This window comes from Dysidea avara, chromosome 11 (assembly GCF_963678975.1).
Source record: "Dysidea avara chromosome 11, odDysAvar1.4, whole genome shotgun sequence".
NCBI classification, from domain to species: Eukaryota; Metazoa; Porifera; class Demospongiae; order Dictyoceratida; family Dysideidae; genus Dysidea; species Dysidea avara.
Window position 1 is genome coordinate 22,251,133 of NC_089282.1, and position 26,668 is coordinate 22,277,800.

Sequence of the window (26,668 nt, forward strand, 5' to 3'; positions counted from 1 at the left end):
TACGCCGTATGCCAGAAAGGAAAAAAAATAGTCATGCATTTAATTTTGTAGGCATTATAATAGTAGTCTATCTCCAAGGATGTGAGCCCCGCCCATATGCACAGAAACAGAAACCCACAATAGATTTTATACTCACTCATTATTGTTTACTCTGGAGTGTTTAGTTGACGATTCAAAGCGGTGGTTCCTTGATGCAGTCGACTGTGGATCACAGGTGATTTATTGTACACTGGATTGGAGTATAGATTTATGATTGGAGATTGTCGTGTGCGCTCCGGGCGAATTTTTTTTTGGGTACACTTTCGACTTAGAAATTTTTGGGATGATCACGTGTACTAGAGTTCCAACAAATTCGCGCAATTACCTGAGAGCGTGTGGTGCTGCAGAATGAGCTACTGACAGCGGAGTGAGTGTTGGTTGTATAATTTGAGTTGGCAAGGCGTTTGTGTGTTGAACGGCCAGGCAGTTTAATTATTACACAATATCAAAGGGTTTTTTTTTCGCAAGCAATACCAGACTGAGATGCAACAGTATTCGTAGCAACACCATATTGTATAATATCTCAGTTTAAAACCTATAGCATTCTGTCAAAAAGCAACTCCAGAGATAATTTGTAATCCATGCAACATGCCTTCTAGCAATTTTAATTTATTATTTAAGGGCTTTGCAGTGAAAGGCTGGAGGTCTGTAGACTAGGTAGGGGTAATACTGCACTCTATTTCACTTTGTACTAAGATGTAATTTTGAGGTGTTCTCTTGCCATGGGGGCTATACACTTGATGTGTCTGTGATGGCATTTGTTACCCATCAAACTTGCAAACGAATGGGCTTGCCACTACAGTGACAGCATGTACATATGGTTGTGACCACTAAGATCTATTATAGCAAGTTCCATCATAGCTACTCATTGATGTTAAAGGGTTGGCAGTGCCAAACTAAACATTTACAAGCAGGGCTGGAACAAAGGTTTGGCATAACCTTTGAAGGTGATTTTACCCACCAAAGCTTATTTACTATGGATACTTATTTAGTCAAACAGCTATAATGTTGCGGACAGATTTGTAGTGCACTATAGAGATAGTCTATACTGTAGCAACAACAAAGTGTCTGACCATAGTGGTGTACAATTATTAGATTAGTTGACCTTTAATTACTAACATAACGTATTTAACAAAGCTTTGAAGTTTTGGTGGGGCTCTTGAAAGAAGCTTTTGAGGTAAAATTTAGTTTAGTTCCAGCCCTATTGCTAACAATGACAATCTCATGTTCACCATTGACTCTGTAAACTTTTCAGTTTTTGCATTAATGGTCAGGTTTACATGATGGCCTTAAGAAACTAAATTGCTGTGATAACACTCATGAATACGTGTCACTAATTAAGCAACGAGAAGCAGGTGCAATCATTTTACTTAACAAATGGCATGTATGTAGTTCAGAAGTGAATTGCTCTCTCTAATTTCACTGGACCCTTTTTTAGTGTGGGGTGGGTAGTGTCAGACCATAGATAATAGACTCTCATACTGAATTGGAAGCACCGTATAGCGCCAATACAAAACTTTATGTGCATCCGTGTTTTGCGCCTCTAGATTTGTAACAAGCTTTTCTGTTCTAACGTTCTAGATTACTACCTGAATATAACTTTAATAATTTTTTAGTTACTGACTTTAGATAATTGTTTTTTGTGTAGCGAGTCATCTTATACTTGTTCTGGCGATATCCGTATAAAACTGGTTTACACGTGTTTGCCGAAATGGCTGGTCGAACAAGCTCAGTTTAAGGCTGATGTTTATTAGTTACCAACACTACGTGTTCTCATACATATTTCATGGTAAAATCGCTCTAGTTTAGCAAAGTACAAAATTTCCGCCTCTGATTAAAACCCTTCGCGCTTGTCAAACTGCTACCAAATAAACACACCAAACCTTATATTCCATAGCGATATGTCTACTACTCACTACTAATGAGAACATGTGTAAACAAATTTTGGCCCCGACATTGTGTACAGTACAATAGGGTGCGAAACGCGGATGAATTAGGAGGCGCTTAGTAGTTTCCAATCCAGTATGGGTGTCTATTATCTATTGTCAGACTATGTAGGTATGGGATAAATTTTAAAATGTATAAAAATTTTAAAGCCATTAATATTGCATTACATGTGGTTAATTAGTTGGCCGGAGAAAATCAGTATAATTATGTGTCTGCAAGGAATATACACATTGTACACATACATTATAATGGTGGGCAGCAAAAATTATGTTTGTACCACTCTAGGTTTGTAATGCAATATCTCATGAGGCTAGGAAACATTATGTTGTCACATATTCATGGATGCTAACTTAAATTTTCTTTTGCAAAAATATTATTCTTATATGTGACCATCTCAGCAATAACCTGTATTGTTCACACAATTTTCAAAGTTCTTTTTATTGTCTTAGCATTATCTACAGTTCCTAACGAAAGTGGTTTTCAAACTTTTAGCTAATTCTGGTGAGTGGTTTTCGAAATACAGTTCTGGATGTATATGAAGTAAGAAAATTGAATACAGCAACTATTGTATTGAAAATAAATTACAGGCGCTTACTTTTTCCGCTGTAACTTTTGTTTGCATAATCCTGCAGTGTTGGAATTTGGCTTAAAATATTCACCAGAGAATTGCCGATCAGGTAAGGTACAGATTTAGACCCGTAGTTCACTCCCATATGAAACCACTTTAACTGAAGAAATGGGAGCAATTTTGTCATGTCTATACCGCATCGCAAACAATCACATGTTATACCCGTACTATTTGGCTACAGAAACAAAACAAAAGATTTACAAACTCCCCATGAACAGGCGAGTAAGGTGGTACATACTGTTGTTTTGAGACTTATTTTTCCCTTTTTAAAACATGCAAATTTTCCTGTAGAATGCATATAGTTTTTTAAATTTCTTTTTTCTAATTATGCATGCTTGTGTGAACAATGCGGGTTTATGCTGAGATGGTCACACATATCTTCCTATATATAATTCATTAGTGAAATAAAACAAGAGCGCATTGGAAATGTCTGTATGTCTATATAGTATATGTGACTGAATTTGACAAAACAAGGCTTCGACGCACAAAGCTTTGTTAGGAGATATGGCGATTTTAAGGAATCATTGTGTAATAACTTCCCAGTGCCTACAGCTGTGCAAACAAAATTTGCACCAATTGTTCATCTGTTCACTAGCTATCACTGAGTGGGTGTATACATTTCTGATACCCAAAATTTGCCCTGTTTTGAGCAGCTTTTTTCGAGCGGGTAATAATATCACAGGCGGTACTAATAGGTTGGGAGGGTGGGGGTGGACGGTGGTCTTAATATACGGGTATAAAATGAAGTAAGAAGACGATTGGAATCCAGAGGCCAAGTTTGGGCTCTCCATGGCCCTCCATGGCACTCAGATTACTCCAAATTGACTGAGAACACTATTGGCGAGCTCTCTGTGAAGTCCCAGCTCACTACACACCATTATCACAGAGCCATGGCCATTTAATGGTGCCAATCTCACACTCGTGGCTTTGACAGGGTCGGAAGAAAGCTGCTACAGAAACCAGACTTGTCAGTGCTGAAGGAAGTACAGTGTGAAATATGATAGTGTATTAGACCAGCAATCCATTTCTGGTAAAATCGTAAGTTTGATTTTGTGTGTGTGGAAGCCTTGTTATGTGAAATCCGGTCACATATGTAGTTAGCTGTTTTACAATAACAATGATAGCATTGATTCAGTTTAAGGGTCTAATGTAAAGTAAGTGCTGCATTCTACCATTTCCCCTCATTCTGTTGACATAGTGTTATGTTCTTTGACAAGGAATGTAATCTCTTTGGTGGCTTCAAGTTTCTAGGAGGAATGTGGTAGCGGGATAAATCATCTCCACTTGTTCGTATTGTCTGGACTTCTTTTTTTACTGGTCGTCCAGGTGGAGCCTTAGATTTGCCACGGCTGAGAGTCTTTCGTCTTCTCCCAGCTGCAGTTGCCTGGACAGCAATTCTTCTTCCTCTCCTTAATAGCCCACCCTGAATACTAGTTACAGTACCCCCAAACACCCAACCAAATCTGTTCAGGGCAGAAGCAATCCTGTTGTCACTAAAGTTTTGTTTTGTCATCATCTTGTATTGTTCACAAAATTTTCTTACTCCAAGCTTTAACTGGTCACTTGTGTCTCTCTCTAAGCGTTGCTTCAGATCCATCATTACCGAAGTGATTTCTTCATCTAGCATTCTTTTTTCTAGGGCAGTTGAGTCTTGTGTGGCCTCTTCTGTGTCTTCACATGCTTCAACTCTTTCACTATCATCACGTGCTCCTTCTCTAACCATCTTCCAAGCATTGCTTGAGAATTCAACACTATCGTCTTGTGGTAGATCTGAAAAATTGCATATACATATTATATTACTGCTGTACAAATCAGATTCAATGAATTAAAGTGCATAAATGAATGCTGAATTTCAGCTTCGAAGGTTTGCAAGTAACCTTGACAAATCTCTATACTCCCACCCATAATTAAATAATTATGAAGTAGAAAGAAGAAAACCTTTTGAATGTTTTGGACAAAACATTCAAAGCCAGGATGATTTGAAGGTTAGCTAGCTATAGTACATTCATGTATGCACTAAAATTGAGCATTGCTGTATATGGTTTTTAATCGCTTCAAGGCTATGTAGCTAGTAGACTTTTCTAACTCCTTTAGTAAAGACAAAAAAGTGAAGTTGATCAATGTATATAGCTTTTCCTAGGTGCATGGTCATAATATATATGGTGTTAAATTTACATACCATCAGCTGTACTTATCTCCATGGTATTAGCAAGCTCTTCTTCTTCTGCCTTCTGATGAAGTGAGGAATAATATGCCATATCCTTTGGAGCAGTCTGGTTTCCTACAGCTATGATGGCTAACTGTTGTCGTTTATCAGGAAATAAGCTTGGGATGCTGTTAATTGAGTTGATATGAAAATGCACAGACACAGCAGCCTGATGAGAGCATGGAGCCCCACCTATGCCGCCTTTGCAAGTGCATGTCCCCAGGTGCATATCCACAATGTAAACCAATCCACGTTCCTGCCTACTGTTGACATAAAATAGGTTGTCTTCACCTTGCTTAATGCTTTCTTTAGGCACACTAGGTGACTTCATGCCACAAAATCGAAGTCCAATAAATCTATCCATCCGATTGTTGGCCAAATGGATAAGCCTGCGCTGGTAGTACATTTCCATCACATCCACCACAAAAGAGATCATCTCTATCAAGTTAAAAGCTTTAATCCTTGCAAAAACCAACTCTTTCAATATTTTAATCCCAGCCTCTGCATAATTGTTAGTGTGATTTCCACGAATCAGTAAACTTTTACGAAAGCAAATAGCCCATTTCTCTCGTCGTGACCAATAGTTCTTGACATGCTGTAGAAATTTGGGATATAAGGTGGCTGTTGGGTCAGATGTAAGTACCCGGTACTTGCTGTTGAGCATTTCTTCGTATTCAGCATACACTAGCTCTTTAACCTTAAACATAAGGACCTGACGATGCTCTTTTGCTATTCTGTTTTTTCCTTCATGCAACCAAGTCCAAAATCCCTGAAGAACATGAAAAATACACAGAAGTTGTTGAGCGTCAGGCCACACTGCTGCTAGGGCTTGTCTTTGTGATTCACTGTCATCTGTCATGATAACCTTAGGACCAGTTGTTGAATTATTGTAGAAAGCTTTGTTTGGTAAGATGGCTTGAAGCTGTGAAAGGCATCCCTGTATGGTTGGTGCTGCTTCATTGGAAGTAATCATAACTCCTAGTGGTAAACTGCCGCCACAATGGCTAGTCGATAGGATAAATGTAGAAAGATTATACCTATCCATACTGGAAGAGGAATCTACAAACATCATTTCACCATCTTGCGGAATTGCTTCATGCACTCTGGCCATAAGAGGTGTACAAATTGCCACTGACAAAGGAATATCTTTTTGAAGCTTAGCTTTTTTCCTTTTAGGTGGGTCAGCTTCATTCTCACTGGAAGGCTCTTGGTCATCGCCTGTTTTTGCACAGTATGGCTGCACCAGGATGTGACCTCCATCTTCTTTATGCCGAATGTTATAGTCTGCAACAAATTCGTTTAAGGCTTTAAACATATCTTCTCCATTTTCTGGACCAAGATGCATCTCTCTCCATTTGTCATACAAGCGTGACACATCTTGGGGACTTGGGTTGATTGCACGATCAGCAAGTTGGTGTACTATGTCATCACCCTCTATCATTAGTTTTGTCTCATATGCATGCCATGCTGATGCAGCTGAATGGCCATTTGAAAACAACTGAAAATAGACTTCTTCAGTTTCTGAATTGATAGGACGAAAAGTCAAAGCATGGGAGGAATTTACTGGGTGATTGTGGTTGTACAGCAGAGTAAATGTGGTGGCATGAGATACCAGCTCTGGCTTAATTGTAGCAATTCTCATAGCTTTTTTTGTTGGATTGGTCACAACAAGCTTCAGGATACTAGGGCATAATGTCTTCTTCTTTCTTGAGTCTTTCAACAAGGGTCGCTTTAGTGAGGTTTTTCTTGGCTGTTCAGTTTGTTTTACAGTAAGGGCCTTTCTTTGATGCTGGCAATGCATGAATGCTTTGTACACCACTCTTTTACCTTTAGCCTTATTTGCACCTCTTGTATACCTATATGTACAGTTTGAGTGCACAAATAACTTGGACAACCATTCCTTGGCTGCATTTTCACTTGAAACATTAACTCGTGCCTGCACTTCAAAAGCATTTTGAGGTGCTCCTAAAAATGTTTCAAGTTTTTTTTCTTTGTAGTTTTCAATTACGTAGGTGTATTTTGTGTCATCCGGGAAGACAGTTTGGAGGCTACTTGGAAGAGAATCCCAGGAACACACTTTGCCTAAAAGTGAAGCTGCAGTACCTTCAATGTCACTTTTATCAGCATCAGACAGATGTACTGCTACAGAATCACATGATGTGTCGTCAAGTGAAAGGTCTAACTCAACAGGAGACTCTCCTGGTGTCAAGTATTTGTTAGGTGTTACTCTTCCATTAGAATCAAAAATAGACTCATCTTGGTTCAGTGAACCTGTCTCCAGCTCACAAGCCATGATTTCACGAATCTTGCCCATGTCACTCTATAAAAATAATGGGTATACATGCAGTCTATGAATAACACTATAACCTAAAGTTGTATACGCTTAAGTTGTTTATAGCACGAATCTATAGTATTAATTCATACACTCTTGCAGTATTTATAAAGGTATGCTGTAAAAAATTCAATATCTGGTATGGCATTTTTATGGGATTGATAAAACCTAAGTGTTGTATATGCCTACAGTATGTCCATATGCAATCAGAAAATTGATGGACAAGTTTCTCACAGCATATCATTTTAAGAGCTTTAAAATTTGTGTTATAAAATGCATAAGTGTAAACCTGCTATTATGAAGGAAGATACAAGAATACTTTGGCAAATTCAAAAGTCCAGAAATTCTATAGAGGATATCCATTTGATGTCACACAAAATACTTTCTGTATAACCACAGGTTATCTTTGCATATGCACGAAGCGAGAGTGAGTAACAAGCCGAAGAATGCTGGCAAAAATAAAGAAGCTGTGGTTTAATTATTGTGTTATTATTTGCATTAATTATATCGCTTTGCAGCTGGAAGAAACAGGGCCATTAAACTCCAGCTGCTCGCTGGTTTTCACCCCCGAGTAAACCTGGTTCCTTGTAATGCCGCTCTTTATTTGACTACTAATGTGAGCAAATCACTCAGCATAGCGATTTTGTTCAACCTTTCTTCAATTGTGTAAAGTTCACGTTTTCTCGCATGAGAGATTTTTGCCTCAAAAACATGGCAACTAGTAACCGTTGCTATCTTATGATTACACATTATGACGTACAGTAAACGGATAACCTCTATTTTATGACTTAATCAAGTTCATTTTAAAATATGTACATATTTGGTATTTCACGATTATGCATAGTACCCAATTGTTGGAATTGAAAACCTTAATTCAATAATAGGCGCCATTTTACTTCAACAAGTGCATTGGGGTTCAGACATTTGTAACAGGGCTGCTGATCTGCAATAAATTTCAATTTTCCCTCCTTGCTTCCATTGTAAAAATATCTGCTTTGCATGTAACACTGTATTATTAGAAATGCATAAACTTCAAGTTTGTTGTATTGGATGTACCATATTTACTTGATTTGTGCCCCATTCAGTGGTAGTATTATATTTGCCAAATAAACAAGAATAAAACCCTTCAAAAAGTATTATTCGAGGGTGCCCTACTATACTTTTAAGCCATCGGATAAAACAATGGTCTTGTGTAAGTAGCAACTTGTTATGACTATAGGGTAGATTGTAGTTGCAGAAACTCATAGCACCACCATGTCACACCTTGAGTTACACGACCAATTTACTAACTAATATTTTGATTGTGTGATAGCTGTTCTATGTTCACCAGGACGATTTCTCACTTTCATCGACATGGAGATGAATAGTACCAGTAGAAATTAGCATTTACAAACCATAGTGCAGTACTATTGGAGGGTGCAGCATAACTAATTTATTTTTTTAAATCCTTCGAATAGTGCCACACTGCAGCATTACTAGTCGTCAGTGCAGTACAAATCAAATAAATGTGGTAAGTAGTTGTACATCTTTCAACCAGTAATAAAATGAAGTAAAATTATAAAGTGACTTGTTGAAGCGGGCAGGTGGGGATGAGTCTGTTTGATTGAAACTGTCTAGTATCTAGTTTATGTACACAAACCAGATTTAAAATTATCTATGTCACTGAATATTGTTGAAACAAAGGTATTATTGCATGCCTTATATACCTAAAGTTACCCTTGTAGCATCATGCCTCATGCGAGCTAAGTAGTTTTACATACCAAAATCTAATGTAATTGGCATGCAATTACAAACATGCATAAATGTACCTGTGAAAAACCTAATCTTTTATCAAGCATTACGCATCTCGCATAGCTAAGAACAAATACTCCGCAATCATCTCCTGAAGTCTGCTTCGGAATATCCTACAGTAGGTCAGCAGCTTATTAATACAAGCACTTCAACTGAGGACTGTATACCTTAGCATTAATAAAAGTCCAGTTATCCCAGTTCAGTTTGTCTTTGCTGGCAAAAATCTGAAACGCATCCAGAATTATCCTAAATGAATCAAGAATAACTTTATTAACATGCAGTTATATCATAGCCACACACATATAATATAATTATTGCAGTGCATTATATAACTGACTACTGTACTAGCTAGAATTCACCTTGCTGTTATCAGTACACCATATGCCATTATGAAATGAGCACTATATAAATATGCTTACCGTAAATCAGGAAATTTTAGACGTTTAAAAATTTGACACTAACTATATTAATTTTGTTGCTCCATCAAACGACAAAAATTTATTACGGCAAACATTTAAAACACTAAATAAGCTAACTGAAGTGAAATGACACTCTGTATGCTGAAGCAATATCTGAAACACAAGCTGATACATTTGTATCTATAATAGCTATTTAGATAACTAGTTAGCAGGTGCAGCTCTGCTGGATCTAATTTAATGTAGCGATCATATCCAGCTTAACAGCCCCGCCCATTGCTAAGCTGTCGATTTGATTAAAGATTTTCGTAACAAGATATTCACGGTACGAAAATATCTGATAATAAAGTTTGTTGTCAGTACAAAGTGCACCATACAATTATCGGGTTGCTGTATCTCTGCTTTTCATACGTATAATTCATCGGTACTCAATTTAGCTCTTGTCAAAAATATTTTTGCTGGCAAAATTTTCCTGATTTACGGTAAATGTACAGTATATAACACAGAGAAATTGAATAAACCAATTTTATCATTTGTACAGGCATACAGTGTAACCCTGTTTCTAAATATGCCAACTTAGTAGCATCCAGCTACAGGAGGTTCAAAATTAAAGTTTATACAGACACAAGCTTCAATGAGATTATCACTGTAATTCAGCTTCTTGAATTTAAACACAATTCTGGACTCAAATCATCAGCATACTCGGCGAAACCTAAGATCATTTATAATGTAACTTAATTTTTTGCTACTATTATCACTAAAGCAATAGTGATTGCAACATTACCTCTGCTGTACCTATACTGTAGTACATCCAACTGTAGAGTGAAATTATTTTTGTCTGCACAAATATCAAAGAAAAGTGGGAGAGTTCAGCTAAATATTATCACTGCTGTTATAAAAGCTCAGCATTTGGTACCAGAAAGCAATAACTACAGCAGTGTTCATGGCATTCCTATAGTTTAGATAGTATATTGTATTTGTATAGAAGCTAAACATTAGTTATACATGGGTCATTGCAATGTGTAGTTAGTCGCGTGAGTTCAAACTCTGCATTCTCAATAATCGACATGTGTACTTTATTATCAGCACTTCGTTAACATTAATGCTTCAATTTTCAGCATTAATTTTAAACAATGAAGAACCTATTATACTACCTTGCAAGCCATACAAAATTTTCAAAAATTACCCCATATTTTATCCACCCATTCCACCACACCCACTAACCAGCAATAAAATCTAAGCAAAAATGGAGATATGAAATTTTTAAACATGCTTTCACACATCAATAACAGAAACTGCATTTTTACATTACGTCATGTGTTTTATATTGCTAAGTACGGAGATGCCAGCTCTCTTCCAAGCTTGTCCAGGACTGCTTTAGGATAGTACCTTACAATGCATGTACTGTATCTGTCTACCTTCAAGACAGGAAGAAGTGACTCTCAGCTAGACTCTTTGTATTTAAGTCTGGTTGACTTGTTCATAACACATACAACACACTTGTACAATCACTTTCCAAAGTGGTATTGTCTTGTGGCAGCATTTTATGGCACATGTCGTATAGCTGCTGAATGAGTAGAGTGACACAATATCTCTCAAATGACCCTCCATCAGATGTTTGCCACCCTTTTTACAGCCATACACTGACAATTACACTACATACGGTGCATGGTACACTGTGGTTGTGGCATGTACACAGCAGGCTAAGCAGTCACACTGAACCAGCATTGCTTTCACTAGCGTTTCATATATACAACATCTTCATTTCAATTTCTGCATAACCTCTTCAGCATGGGTTTGACCATTCAGGTGATACTATGTACGTCTTGGCTTTTATTTCACATCTGACTGGCAATGTCTCGCACTGAACCTCGAATTGTTCCACATATCCAGTATTCAAATCTTTTTCTGTTGTTAATGGCATCACTAGTGGAACACATATCTTTTATTTGCCCATGGTTTTTCAAGAGTTTCTGCTTGATGGTAAATTTGCTGAGTTGATTGATTTATACATTCATTTCCATTCAGGACACGCTAAACTACCCACGACATTGCTATATAGCAGTTTTAGCCTACTAAATGAAACTTGTTTACATACATTTCCATGATTGGCAGGGCTGTTTTCACATTAGTTTCGTGGTTACCATGGGTACTGTAAATTATTAAAATACCATACATAATCTAATGCCGATAATTGAGTACTGCTGATAATTGGGAGTTTACGCCAATTGTGTTAAGGAAAACAAAGAAGCAAAACTGTACGTGGTAGTCACGTACTAAAGACTAAACTAATTTTACAGACATGATCTACGTAGAGTTTATTAAACGTTTCACCCATGGCTATATTGATTCTTGGCTATAGTGCATATTCATGCACTGCAAATATTTTATAGGTGATGACTAAGACTGGAGCATATCACACTATTAGCATATATACATGCATAGCTAGCTGTAGGCAATCAGTTTTACTAATCATGTAATCATAGCATCACTACACTACCTGCATTGGTTGAAACAATCTCCAGCATTGTAATGAATGGAGTCATAGTAAGTCATCTTCTGTGTTTCTGGAGTTATAACCTAACCACAATGGCATAGTCACTATAACATTTATCTTCAAATTTTGCTCCCTAACCATCAACGCCCAGTGACAACCTTGAACATTAATAGGAATCAGTATCATATCAGATTCCAACAAGTTATGCACCTGTCAGTGAAATTATGACACATGCAAACACTGCATGTATGCATGCAGTGACACACCTTTCTAAACCATCGATCCAAAGACTGGTAGCCATCCCTGCTCAGTTTCTCAAAAATAAAAGATGACAGGATCTCACAGCACTTCAGACCACCCTGAAAAATTGATTTGGTCATGGCTAGCTATTAACAAATGGTATAGCTACCTATGTAGCTAGACAGACCTCATTAACTGTTTCCTTCAATAGAAGGAGATATCTCGATAAATTATGATCTAATGCAATGGATAAAAAATACAATATAGATAATATGCCAGTATTAATATTACCATACAAATATTACCAGTGTTGCAACTGCATGCACAAACGAGCCACTAGAGGTCACGTAGGTCTATTAAAAGGTGTGAACTTAACCTACTGAGTCATTCAATTGGCCTGAGCGCATATCAGGTTTAATGCTCAAAGACTGGTTCAGCATTGACTCATCCTCTGCCAAATCTGCCAAATCATTAACAGAATCAAGATCGCTTGATATTTCTTGAGCCATAATCGCCAGGTGGCATACAAAATTTGCGCCATGCACACGTGGGTATTTGCAAAATACCCGGACAATGATACTATGTTTTACGGAAATTATTACATCTCAAAATTTTCTAAGTCGAAAGTGTGCCCAAAAAAAAATTCGCGCGCTCCGGCCTGGATCTAGTCTCGTGCCCAGACCACTTTTTTTCTTTTTGTGTGGTGGCGGAGAAAAAAAGGTTGTTTTTTCTCTGCCCCCACACAAAAAGAAAAAAACGGTCTGGGCACGAGACTAGCCTGGATCGTCTTCTGCTGGGATTCTGGGAAGGGGGGAAGGAGGGGTGTTGGTATGCATGACAACAACTTACTATCAAAAATCCCTACACTACTGATTATACAATCATAATTATTCATTTTTTCCAAGAACAGGTAGCTATTTATGTACATATTAGTACCCCTATGCCTCAAGCGGACCCTGCTAATTAAACATTATCATTCTACAGGTGCTTTCATCCTCATGTTACTGGTGAGGAGGCAGAGCTACAGCTCAAAGCATCTGGAAACCATGGCAGCTTTTTGTGCCGACGTAGTGAAGGAGACACTACCAGTTACACTCTATCTGTATTGTACGTAAACCAGCACTGAGTAGTTTATCACAGTTTCTATCATTGCAGAAATTTTGGTGAAGTTGTACACTTGAGGATGAAATATACTGCACCTTATTTCAGCCTACATGATACAGACCAATTTGAATCACCATTTGACGTAATCCAACACTACCTGAATGGTGATATTTTTAAGGACAATGGAGGTGGAACTGTTCATCTGATAACACCTCTTGTTCATGAGAACACCATTAAATCCAGGTAAAGTATCTATTATGTTATTGACTGAATATATTAGAATACAGATGGTACCATGGTGATATTCTTCCTGATGTGGTTGAAATGTTGTTAAATGATAAAGGACAAGATGGAAGTTTTCTAGTTAGAGCATCTTATAAATCTCCTGGTGACTATGCACTGTGTGTGAGGTTAGTGAACTCTGATTAAAGATACGTATGTGACCGGCACTGAGTGAAAACCCGATTAGTTTACATTGTTTTCAAACTTCTTTTTATAGGTTCTTTGTTGTTCTTTGTTGTCCAGAGGTAAAATCTATTGGGCTGCATGATAAAATTTCAGCCTTATATGGTGAATATTTTTGGATTTATAGCGACAGACAGCAGGAAGAGCAAAGCTATTGATTTGACTGTACAAACAAAAATTTGTAGGGGTTCATTTTATCAATCATTAGTCACAAGTGCAACAGGCTATGGAGTTGGTACTTGTCTCATTGTGTTCACCATGAACTGAGGGATTCACCAAGGTGTGATTTTGTGATTGTATCCACCCATGCTTTTAAGCAAAAAGGCTGTTCAAGCTTAGAAACAGCAATGATGAAGTCATAATTTAAACAAACACATGCTTACTTCATGATACAGAAATTAAACAAACTCTCCATGAAGAGATGGTGTATATAGTAGCTGTTTCTATTCAAGTCTTCTTTTACTGTTTACTAAAGCAATAGAAACACATGTAACAATTTGCAGCATGTACTTTTACCCAATTTATTCAGTGCAATTTAGTTCAAAAAAACGAATTATGCCAACTAATTGGGTTTTCACTCAGTGTGTCATCTATTAGAGAACTACCACAATATATGGCATGGTAACCATATCATCTGAAATGGCAATCCAGTACCTTAAGTTTACAAATTTCAATTGCCTAAGTAACTATAGCTATACTTGCTAATGACTAAATCCTGTGGAGCACTGTGTATGTTATCATTAAGCTGAGTCCTGAGAGAACAGCTAAAAGGAACAGTGTATTTTAAAAAGAGAATTAGCACTTTAGCAAGCAGATGATTTGTGATGACAGTATTGATGCAGATATATGTGTGCAGTTTGGCTCTATTACAAGTTTGAGCTATGACAGACTATACATTTGTGACTTCCCCATACAACAAAAGTCTTGATAAATGAAGTGTTTTTAGCAGGTCCAGCAGTACTATAAATACTAATGAACTCATCAGTTATGTCGACTCGCTGTTATATTTGTCTCTGTTAGGGTTGAATTCCTTTTCTGAGTCCTATGGAAAGTTTGCTTTTCTTGTAGTGTGTAATTATGTATATGGGTGTTGCTATATGTTCTCCTCCATTGCTCCAGAGTACTTGGAGTGTTATATACATCCAGTATTGTATATAGCAAATAAGTGCAGTGTTATAGTAGTCATTAATGATGAATATTTTACAACAAAATGTTAGCTATAAGTTGTAGGGATGATTAAAATAGAAAGTGCTTAAACAAAGAAGATTATTACAAATACTTTAGCCAATAATAATAATAACTGAATTACATGGCTAAGGTAGGGATTAAATTACACTTTAGGTGATCATGCATCTCCCTTGTGCACTAATTTGGTCTTTTAAAAGTTCTCTAGCTAGTTCCCACATAATAATCATTTTTTTTATTAGCCACAAACTTCTTTGAATTTATATACCTTCCCTTGGGGTATGAATTACCTGGGTGCGGGTAATTTTATTGCTAATTTAAAAGATCATAACTATAATACTGAAACGATATCAGCTATTTACTTACATGGTCCCTATATTCTAACTTTTGTAAAATTCCTAATTTTTCCTTATACTTGTAACGTTATGCCTTAGGAGTTAGGACATGGTATGCATGTAATAGTTGTAATACAGGCACGAGGGCTTTGCCTGATATGGATGCCCAAGCCTGATGGTTGCAGACCCAAGAGGTGAGGGCATATACCTGAGTTCTGTGTCTACAGCTAATGTGTATCACTTCCAAAGCGGGATAATTGCTCACACAAGGCGATCAATCATACAAAAAATCTGTTAGAAGCTAGTGTGTTCTGGCTATGTTTGTCAATATGAATGGAAACGTCCTGAAGATATCATGGAAAATTTCAGTTGAGCAGATTAATAAGGTTGTTGAGTTGTTTAAGGATTGTTGCAGAGCTTACTTAAGGCCTAGAATGATATTATAGAGTGGTTATTTATTTTGTGTTATCTGAAATGCGGGTATGATCTGTACTTTAAAATGTACTGTGATTAACACTTGTGAATAAGCTATAGCACTTATTCTTGCCTTATCCCCAACTTGTAGGATAGCAAGGATAATGAAACAGTTCTGCCTATGGCAAAAATCAAAGTCATGAATAATACTGTAATCATTTACATATGTAATGTAATTGATTTTGGCCTTAACTTTTATAATTATAATCAGCTAGGCTGGCTAGGCTACTGATGGCTATATAATAATGTAGTGAAGACAAGAGATGATGATGATAGCTATGAGGGAAAATGCCTTCTTGGCATTGTGGCAATGTGGGAAAATCGGCACTATCTTTTTAATACCAAAGGGACTTTCCCACATTGCTGCAATTCCAAGTAGGGATTTTCCCTCATAGTTACCATCATATGTGACCAGATTTTACAAAACCGATCCTAATCGCACATCAGGCAAAATCAAATTAACACCTCCAGTGGATAGCTACACTATTGTACTAGTAGTTTTGACACTCAGTACTAGGGCTGAGCGATACTGCCATTTTAGTATCATGATCGATACTAAAACCACTATTCACGATACTGAATAGTTCATGGTACTTATAAATAAGTCAATCATAGTTGGTGCCACATAGTGTATTGCTCAGCATTCCTGCAGGAAGTCCTTATATGTGATAGCAAACTAGCCACTATCATCCTTGTTTACAGTAACAGTTATTGTAACACATGCTTTGAGGTTGTTATGGTGTTCACACTTCTCTGCAGGGGAAACCAGATGGGTGGACTTTATCATTTACAAGGATTCTTAGCCAAGTACTGCATTACAAATGGATTTTTAATGACTGTAATGTACAGGCATGGTATCACGATAGTTAATAACAAAATATTGCGATATCGATATTTTAAAAATATCGCGATATATCGCTAAAACGGTAGTATCGCTCAGCCCTACTCAGTATCACTCAAACTACTCGAGGCTGGTTTTAACAGACATCTTTTCTGGATGGTGTGTAGAACTCGAGTGGCAGTTTTAAGATTGTGAAGGACCTGGCTTGGCAAGAACCAGTGGTTTACTAGTGGACAGCCTGATAATGTTGGCCTGACGTTTTTTCTGTGGACTTTGCTATATATCAGCCACAAAGGAGCCAGCACAGCCCTGTAATCTCATCTCTGGACTCCAATCATGGTCTGCCTCCATTTTGAGGTCTAGCCCTTACCCACCTCGCCGCCCCCCACCCTCCACCCCTTTGTGAGCACTCGTGATACTACTTCACTCGTTCAACTGCTCAGATTTTCTATCTTATTTGGCGGGAAACTCTACAAGCAGCTACAAGTACTGAAAGTGGCCTGAAAGGTAATAGATTGATGCATCTTTTGTGTAAATTTCATATGTGTGCTTGCTATCCTTGGAGAGTTATGCTGGCTTGAATTCTTTAACACCGTTTATCTCGAAACTTCTAATGTGCGATTTGGATCGTTTTTCTAAAATCCAGTCACATATCTTGTTTCACTACTTTTTATCACTGGACCCTACTTCATTTTTAAATTAATAATTTTCTTTTTTGCTAGAGCATAGCATGTGTGGTTGTGACTGCTGTAGTTGGTCTTGCTACAGTACTACAGTAACTTAAGCTAGTGGGCATGGTACAATACCTTGTTTTCTAAAGAGTTAGGGGTGTGGCCTCAGCACTGATTTTTAGAGGTATGGTAGTGTGTTATGATTGTTTAAGGAGGCATGACCCATTGCAATTATTTATAAGCCCAGCTTAGCTGTATACCCGATACTACCAGGGATACTATAGCCCGTTCAGTGCCTCAAATAGCTTCATGGCATCTAAATACATTCTGTTAAGGAAAATGTCAATATGGAAAATTAATGCCTTGATATGGTTTCCTGGCATGAAGAAGATGACCATTTAAGGCAGACATTCGTCGAAACCACAAAAGGTACATCCCACTAGTGAATTTGTTGTTCTGGCAGAAAACGGTGCTTCATTTGGTCTCTAGCCTTGTGGTCAGTGAACAGGCAGACCAAAATATAGATTTTTTTATATCTGTATCTGGCCATCTCTAAGTGTTTTCTTGTTGAATTATTCCGTTCAGATGATTTTCGCCCCGCATGATATTTTAATGGTTTTTAGACACAGCATTTTTAGTAACACACATCACATTAGGGGGAACCCTAATAAACAGTACTACCATACTGTTTGATATGTGAGACTGCTACAACCTCATGCAAACCCTTGTACAAAAGGATTAGAGTTTCATATAATAGTGCCTGCAACAATCACAATGTACTTTGTATCTCTATAGTCTGTTGCATATATTGCTTTTTTTCTTTGATAAATTCAGAGTGAAAGATGAAATAATCAATGTGAAGATACATGGTAAAGGAAAGAAGTTTGACCTTGGAGCTGGAAAACAGTTTGACAGTGTTGAAGACCTCATTGAGTATTACAGGAAGTATCCATTTAGTGTCAGTGGAGGAACACAAGTTGTGCTTTATCAGGTAGTTGTCCCAGGTATTGTAGTAAATGGAGTTTTAAAACTGGTACAATTAAAAATTATTAATTTAAAAATGAAGTAGGGTTCCTGGGATTAAAAGTAGTGAAACAAGATAATATGAAGATGGTTCATTTTTAACATCAATAATTTTTAATTGTACTAGCTGGTTAACTTTTTGTGCTATAGCATAGCTATGTTATACACGTGTGGCTGTGACTGCTTTACTGATATCTTGATCTCTCTGATTGTCTTAACTGAGTTATGCAATATGTTGAGGGACGTGGTTTGGCATGTATAATATCTGTAGCAAAATCACAATATTGCAGCTAGATCATTATAGGGCATGGTCATGGCATGCTCTAATCACTAATAACAAGGTGGCATGTTCTGATTGTTTATGGGGTGTAGTTGGTCCATGCAATTCTTTTATAGTGAAACTACACGTATCTACTTCACTTACAGTTGTTAATTTATAAAAGCTCTTTAAATAGTTTTATGGTTTCTAAACATGCTCCTCTAAAGGTGTGAAAAAACACCTTGGTATGGTTTAAGATGACCATGTAATTAAAGATAAAGGATAGGGAAAATGCAGAAGGCAGACACTTGTCGGAACCATAAAAGACACATGCAACCAGTGAGTTTGTTACTGTGGCACGAAATAGTGCTGCTTCATTTGGCTGTGACTGTGATCGGGCAAGCTGGCAGACCAAAGTTCAGGTTTTGGCAATTTAAAGAAAAAATCAATACTGTGGGTTTTTTCTTGATTTTAATGCTGGGTAATACTATTCTGTAAAAGTAATTTTTGTTATGTATGATGTTTCTATGTTAGTTTTTAACTTGAGCAGCACCTGTTATTTTAGGGAACCCTCCTAACAGTTCTACTGTACTGCTGGGGATAAGTAGAATTCTAGGAATTGGGAATTTGAATGACTAATGGAAACTGCCTCATCATGTCAATACACTATGCAGGTTGGATTTTACATCCCAATACTTCTTTGCAACATTGCTGGATCCTTACATAAAAAAGATCGAAGCATTCTAATAGTACTGTCAGTGATTTGTAGTAGTAAACTTCCACTAGAAATCTACAAAGAGACTTTTGAAAGTATGTGAATTTGAGGACTAACCAGGCATAGATTAGGTATATAGACTAGCTAACTTGTCAACAATTTCCTTACATGGAGCCAGTACAGCCTGACTAACATACTGCAACTGCTGTATATCCTGTCATGTGACTTCTTATCCTAAGGCACAGGTCCTAAACTTATATGCAGTACTGTCAGTTAACCAGAACACTTTATAAACCTCTTCATCTTTAATGGTTTAGAACGTCTTTAATGCTTATGGTTTTACTTTCAAGGTAGCTGAGTAGTTTTCAGTATGGGCACGTTTGCTAGTCTATATACTTACCTACTTGGCTAATCCATAAAATTCACAAGCTATTTCAGTAGCCTTCTTGCAGAAAAAATGGTTGTTTTGTTAGACTATTATAAAAAACCTTGACTGTATTTTAGTGCAGAGTAACTTCTCTATTAATCTAATAGCTAGCTGTGCTGTTTTGGTATAATATCCAACCACACATTGGCTTTATGAGAGGCATTGTTCCCATTTCCGCTTTGCATTTCCCTGTTCTACTTCTTTCTCTGTGTATTGGGGATTTCCCCAAAAAATAAAGTGTAACAATGAAACATCTAGTTTGGTTCCAACTTTCTGCTAATAATACAGATTCTTTCAACCACATCAAAAACATTTGTGCGTCACTGCACCACTGAAATACTACATGTTTTGTTCAAGTGTTTATATGACATAATGTGATTACTGTTGCTTGTAAGTTAACTTCAGCTGTTACATTGGAATTCTATGCGTTTGTAGGAGATGGAGTGTGAACCAAATTTTGATCCAGTTGGTATGAATTCCGTCATGTGTTGTTGTTGTGTGTTACCAAACATCCACTGAATTACTTTCCTGGGACTCGCTATATGGATACTTTGTGTATTTCTTACATAACAGGTGGTGCCTGCCTTAGTCGCAATAAGACTTTCCCAAGATACCTCATACCAGTATTCTCCCAGGTATCATCTGTCTCCGTATCTGCATTGTATATCATTGTGATGTGATGTTGTTAAAGCAGTTGGCAAGTTTTAAATACTTTGATTATTACAAAGCAACCATTAAGGGAACTGAATTTGAGATGAAACCAGGAGTGCATAAGCACTACATGGGTTCATGATGTAGCAAATAAGCATGAATTATGAATGAAAAAAACTGTGTTCTCATCATCAATGTAATTCCTTGGACAGTATTTTTCACCGAGTATTATAGTAGTGCCAAGAACCATTAATTAGGCTATTCTGTCATCTTGTTTTGTGATCCAGTCTGGAAAAACCGGTCTTATTGCCTATTTAAAAGTATTGAGAAATGCCAGTTATAGCTCGCCAATAGCTCGCCATTTAGTGTGTTATAGCTCACCAATAGTTGAAGCTATGTGTACCAAAATTTTCACATGTTTTACACCAATTCCTTACCTTCCATAGCATCCACTGTGCAAGTAGCCAACAACTAAGATTCCTGCCATTTTAAATAGTTTTTTTTAACCGAGTGTATCAGGCGAGCTCCAAAAGGGGTGGGAGGCAGGGGGCCTGGAAGGTGGGCAAGATGGTGTTCAAAAATTGAAAAGGAAGCTGTAGGATGAATGAGGCCAAGTTTTGGGCCACTCAGGTATCAAAATTGGCTAAAATGAAAGTAAATTCACAGCAGAGGTACATATTCAACACCACAGAGCTATACAGCCACATACAACCATCCCCAGTCTAACCAGAGCTCCATTAAGGCCCCACACTGCACGTACGGATCGTCACTGGGCTTGGGAAAAGCAGCCAGTGAAACCAGACCACTCAAGTCTAGTTGATTTTGATTATGGAATTAGATATAGTTTATTCATGTAGCTTTGTGTCCTGGGTGAAAAATCGAATCTGCTGACATGGGCGATAAGACCGGTTTCCCAGACTGGGTCACACTTTTTGCATTTATCCAGTGTTTTGAATAGGTTTCTAAAGTGGTACAATGCAATAGGTTTCACATACAATGTGAAATGTTTATATACAGTGAAGGTTCAACATGATAGACATCAAAGAGTAACATGTTAAATTCTGGTGTAATTCATTGTATTTGCATAACATGGGTAAGAATGCTTCTAATTGGTAAGTTGTATCTCAACTTGGAAGTTGTAGCATGGTGAACAATGTATTTGATCCAAACATTGTACACTAGAATTTACCTTTGATCAGCCTACACAAAGAGTTGCAGAAATTAATACTTAAGTTATGACACAGCCCAGCTGTTAAACAGGTGTAGCTTTCAACAAGCCAGGGTTAAAAAGTTGACTTAAGGTGTGACCAGAATTGCTATTATAATCATACAGTTCTGTAGTACTCTGCATACAGTAGTACGGATCATGACAAATTGCACTTTCCTGCCAAAATATTAATTGTTAGCCAGTAGACTTCTTCGTGGCAGTTTGGTGGCATTGATTAGGTATAGTCAATCTGAGCCAAAATGTGCATTTAGAGTGGCCTGAAAGTATCTACGTATGGTTACAAATAATTAACTGGGTTTGCTACAAACTGACTGGTGACTTCACTATGGTTAATGCTACGGGCTTGATTTCTTCACCATTCGACATTGCTAAGGCTAAAGACATTCCTTTTTGACCACAACAACTACACGCATGATCGACTTACTCTGTTCTTTGTGTCCCATTTCTTTTTCAAATAGTTCCTAATCATGGGTAGTACATTAATGACTTTCTTGTTGGCTATCATGTTTATGTAGAATGAAACAGAAACTATGTTCATCATTCTTGTACCATATATGGCAGCATGCCCCTTGGATTGAGTAGATAAATCGCAGAGATAATTCAAAGTCTTTTACTGTTCTTTATCTGTAATGATGTGTAATGGGCAAAACCATACTCATAGTTAGACATGGGTGGCTACCATCAAATTTGCTAGTTGCCCAACTGTCACCAATAGTCATTCCTAAAAAGCCAGCCTATTTCTATGCTAGATTTATCATACACTGACAACCCATTTAGTATGCATACCACAGTGTTTAACACACACAACAAGGTTCCGTGTAACAAGTTCATTGGCTATATCATGTGGTTGATTAATCATCATAAGTGGAAAATCCCTAGGAAATTCCCATGACTTCTATTAGATGTATGTGACTTCATGCATGTAAAATGGAGCAAAAAGTTGGCATGTGTGGTGTGTCTGTGACTGAAACAAGTAAGAAACGGGAAGCACTATTATCTGGACTCTGGACTGGGCTTTTCAATATGTATTGCATTCTCCCACATTCACCATACCGCGCTAGTGAACCACTCTAACTGAACGATCAGAATTATTATGGTACATCCTGAGTAGAGAGCCACCATGACATGACTTGCATAAGCGTGTTGCTATGTTGGAACATTGGTGTGGGTTATTTCTTTGAGTACTGGAGCTTTACACTCTTTGAAAGTTGTGGTTGTTTTATTAAAATAGTTTATTGCTTGCAGCTATGTGGGTGACTTAAGTCTCGCACAGCCAGATCTCTTCTTCCTTTTGTCATTGCTTGTGCTTGCAACCCAATAAGAAAAAGATCTGTTACTCCACCTAGACCCCTCCACCAATGCTGCAAGCAATAAACTACTTAGTCATGGATTTTCTTCTCTTTCTCCAACTTTTCAAACATCTTTAAACAGGCTGTAGGACCAGGTGTCTTACAGACCTTCAGCACTTGTGCTGTAAAGCCTTAATAAATAAATGAATAAAATGAACTCTAATAAAACAATCACATAGTGGAGGAGAATACTGTACTTGTAGAAACCACCCACACTGCATGCCTTACAATGTTTCACTACGGTAACATACAGCTATAAGTCTGCACTTTACAAACATACTTTATAGAACAACTTTAAACAGGCTGTAGGACCAGGTGTCCTATAGACATTCAGCACTTGTGCGTATAGCCTTATATAAATAAATAAAAAAGTCAAAGATAGTACTCATGACTGTAGTCTATTGTTCTCTCTACTCAGTATGTACCATCAAAATTCTTTTTTCATACAGAACTAATTAAATAATGGTTTTTTTTTATAAACACAGCATTTCAATTATAAAGAAAAAAAGAAAGTCTTTGCCTAGCTTGCTCAAACTGTGGGCATAGAGGCAAACTCTGCCCAACCCTGTGATATGCCATTACCGATGTAACATTACCACGTTGACCATCATAATAACAATCTTCCGAATCAAAAAAAAAAGGGGTTGCCCTATTATCTCCAGACAGCTCCATGACCCGGGACCCTATCCGCTGCACCAATGAACATGCACATGATCCCCAAGCATCCAGGGTCTTGAAGTAAAAAGATGGAATACTTCCTAATCTTAGCTGACTATGCAGAGTTTGCCAGCCGGCTGGTGCCACTTGTGGAAGTAGACGAATTAGATGGAGCAAGGGTGTTTGTACAGGTAAAGTCCCAGAACAAGGGTAAGCCCCACCATAAAGGAATCAATGATATGCCATCCGGTCAAAATTCTGATTGTTCAATTAAAGTGTTTCACTAATGTGAGAGAGTATAGCACATATAGGATTCCAGTCCAGAGTCTAGTCCAGGTAATAATATACTTTCGTAAGAAACATAATTTATGTGGATGGTGCCCAGTGAGATAGTAGGATGGTGCTGGTAGATGGCTTGCCAAGTTAGGCATGTTTTCTGGAAAGCGTTAGGAAAGTGCAGAATATTCCAAGCAGCAATGAAGCCTGGATTGGAACAGTGAAGTGGGCAAATAAACTCTACAATCACCTGCTGTTGAGTATAGTCTGTCTGATTAACATAAGCTGTAGTACTGTTTACTGTACTGAGATGTCTGTTATCACACAGTTCTTGTAATTCCCCTGAGGTGCAGTAGAAAAGTATTACCTCTTTATTGTTGTTCAGAATAGTATTTTACTTTCAGCAATCGGTAGGCTGTAAGTATACATTTAGTGCCCCTGGGATCACACCATTATTATTTGGGTGCATGTGTACATGCTATAAGTATACAGTATTGTGACTAGCGATTGCCATTTATAGTGCCAGTTCACAACAGAGTGAGGTGTTAGTAGTGAAGGTTGAAATCGCGTAATTTTCAGCTACCATGATCATTGATGGATACCTGCAAGTGTATAACGAAAATTGTTTGTTATTTGCACACATGCAGCATCATTTGCTTAACACTATAGCAGAGTTAGCTGTAGACCTTATGTGCATATACTTCAAATTATGCCTCTCATAAATGGGAGCATGTTTCATGTGAAAAGGGCATCATATATGTATGCCCACTCATCAGGCTGTGCCCCTAGCTGAAAACAAATCTTAAGTAAATGGCCATGTTGCTTGCTAGTAACTGATGGTCAGAGTACACATTGAGACACACCAATTAGTTTTCTGATGATATGTACTTGCAGTACGTGGCCTTCTTTCTTTTGATGGGGTTCACGAAGCCAAGACTATGTTGTAAAAACAAGCACAAAGAAAATATCTTTCTAAAGTGGTAGAAAGAAATCTGTTGTTGTTATGCATGCAAGCAATTTTAGTACTGCACTAAACAAAGATAATTACACCATTGACTAGAATTAATTTTTGCTATACTGTTTCTCATAAACTGATGCTAACTGATATTTTCAGACATGCATGATTATAAATTATATGCACTTGCTTCTTGGGCTGCATGATACACTACCATATGTCTTGATCTGAGCACACTTGTTGCATGTGTATAATCAAACTTCTTCATGTATACTTTCACATCTTAGTATAATGCAAATCTGATGATATTAATGTAAGTATAGCTGTAGGAATATGATCAATTGTATATTTTAGGAAAATGTATGGAAAAAATACAAACGGTATTTGTTAACTATTGATGGTGCAACTGTGCCATTAATTCATCCACAAGTACGCGTCAAAGGAGGGATGATCAAAGCCGAGCCAGATGGTACCATTGATACTAGGGGAAACCCTAATGAATTGGAATGTTAGTGAATATAAGTATGCATATAACTGTATGCTAACAGCATTATCTACAGGTCAGTTCCAATTTTGGTTACTGAGGAACCATCCATCTCGCAATATTTTTTGCATACAAAGCTGTGCTTATCAGGACTTATATTGGCATTGGGGTAATGTGGGTGAACAAATTAGGCTGTTGGTAAGTCCACATGTATTATGGTTACAAGCTTATATTTTCAGCTGTTGTGTACATTTATTTCAGAAAATTAACGATGATCATGAAAGAGATGTAGCCCTGAGGATACGTTGGGTGTTAATCCAAGATCCTGAAGACCACAAAAAGAACCTTTTACAAGCATGGGATGAAATTCACCAACGTTCAAGTCCTAAATACCTCGTGTTTAATAGTCTTGAAACCGAGAAAGTTAAACCGGATAGATATGGCAAGGAAAACTCATATACAATTGTAGCTTTTTTGTATTCAAGTCTAACATATGCAAAACAAAATGCTGCAATAACAAAAAGAGAAATTCATTCACCCTAGTGCATGTATGTATTGTAATTTGTAATTACCAGCAATATATTTTATATTATACTACTGCTACTTGTCAAATAAGAACAATAAACTCAAGTACATAAATATGCTACCATAATTTGCTTTATTTTCGTGCAAAACAATTTTGTGATAAAAATTTTCATGTAAAAATTATTTCATATGATATACGTGAATGACTGCTCTATTAGAGTAGTTCAATGTTATGTAAAAGTTTTCGTGTAAGAAATTTTTGTATAAGATTTGCATACAAAAATTATTTTACAATGAAAAATAAACAAATTATGCTATATATCATTGCAGCAAAAAGATTACCTGTTAGTCAACTAAAGGCTAATGAATATGGATCAAGTCATTAAAATAGGCCAGAGTTACGTGATAAAAGGATACAATAACCATGCAGTAAGATTTATTTGAAATGCAGGAATTTTACTAAGAATATTGGGTCAACTCACACTAATTGCAACAAAAGCAAACTCAACAGATCTTGTTTCCTTATTATGTCCTAAATGACAAAAAAAAGACTTAAGGAATCCTCTTGGGGGAACAGTGTGAAAATCACTGAAATAAAAATCCAATATTTTGATTTGCTCCTTAGTGGTTTGACTTTTTATGGTGTTTAATATATTGTCATATCTCAGCTAGGATATACTTATATCAAAACTTTATTACCATTAAAAAGCTCTCACGAAGACACATCTTTTGGTCCTAAAATTATCATAATAGCTATACAGAAGTTATAATCAAATATATCCTGAGTTTGCTTGATTTTCTATTAATTTTGCAATTGTGCAGTATATAGCTACATGTTTTACTGTAGCTACTGTAGTAATGCATTTATGCATACTTACAAAGTAGTATAGAGGTTATGCTGGGGGTATTACCCTCCAAATTTGATGTCATTATGAGTAGAGTGTATGG

The 26,668-nt window shown here is 37.1% G+C and overlaps 2 protein-coding genes across 4 annotated transcripts; one reads left to right on the forward strand and one right to left on the reverse strand.

The window, feature by feature from the left end:
• The first annotated feature begins 114 nt into the window (after nucleotides 1-114).
• Nucleotides 115-25,897, forward strand: LOC136237758 (tyrosine-protein phosphatase non-receptor type 11-like). 3 transcript variants are annotated; one of them, XM_066027971.1, is made up of 10 exons: nucleotides 115-214; nucleotides 13,081-13,203; nucleotides 13,252-13,443; nucleotides 13,488-13,610; nucleotides 18,006-18,162; nucleotides 20,031-20,064; nucleotides 20,169-20,230; nucleotides 25,066-25,219; nucleotides 25,272-25,393; nucleotides 25,457-25,897. In XM_066027971.1, the coding sequence occupies exons 1-10, from the start codon at nucleotides 192-194 to the stop codon at nucleotides 25,736-25,738; spliced, it is 1,272 nt and encodes a 423-aa protein (XP_065884043.1). In that variant the 5' UTR covers nucleotides 115-191; the 3' UTR covers nucleotides 25,739-25,897. The 3 variants fall into 3 exon arrangements, with proteins under 3 accessions (XP_065884043.1, XP_065884046.1, XP_065884045.1); XM_066027973.1 differs by lacking the exon at nucleotides 115-214 and adding an exon at nucleotides 333-406; XM_066027974.1 differs by lacking the exon at nucleotides 25,272-25,393 and having other exon boundaries at nucleotides 25,457-25,595.
• LOC136239405 (uncharacterized) lies at nucleotides 2,981-12,318 on the reverse strand. Its single transcript, XM_066030137.1, has 9 exons — nucleotides 12,284-12,318; nucleotides 12,123-12,215; nucleotides 11,995-12,066; nucleotides 11,860-11,939; nucleotides 9,111-9,189; nucleotides 8,961-9,056; nucleotides 4,794-7,140; nucleotides 3,704-4,384; nucleotides 2,981-3,061 (listed from the first exon to the last, which is right to left on the reverse strand). Exons 3-8 carry the CDS (start codon nucleotides 12,040-12,042, stop codon nucleotides 3,783-3,785), a joined length of 3,252 nt encoding a protein of 1,083 aa, XP_065886209.1. The 5' UTR covers nucleotides 12,043-12,066; nucleotides 12,123-12,215; nucleotides 12,284-12,318; the 3' UTR covers nucleotides 2,981-3,061; nucleotides 3,704-3,782.
• Nucleotides 25,898-26,668: the final 771 nt, after the last annotated feature.

Coding starts and splice junctions, on each gene's coding strand:
- LOC136237758 (XM_066027971.1), top strand. CDS start 192: ATGCAGTCGACTGTGGATCACAG. Junction 18,163..20,030: donor CACAAGTTGTGCTTTATCAG/GTAGTTGTCCCA, acceptor ATGCGTTTGTAG/GAGATGGAGTGTGAACCAAA. Junction 20,231..25,065: donor TCATACCAGTATTCTCCCAG/GTATCATCTGTC, acceptor TGTATATTTTAG/GAAAATGTATGGAAAAAATA.
- LOC136239405 (XM_066030137.1), bottom strand. CDS start 12,042: ATGATACTGATTCCTATTAATGTTCAAGGTTGTCACTGGGCGTTGATG. Junction 11,940..11,994: donor GTTGTCACTGGGCGTTGATG/GTTAGGGAGCAA, acceptor CATTGTGGTTAG/GTTATAACTCCAGAAACACA. Junction 9,057..9,110: donor GGACTTTTATTAATGCTAAG/GTATACAGTCCT, acceptor GACCTACTGTAG/GATATTCCGAAGCAGACTTC.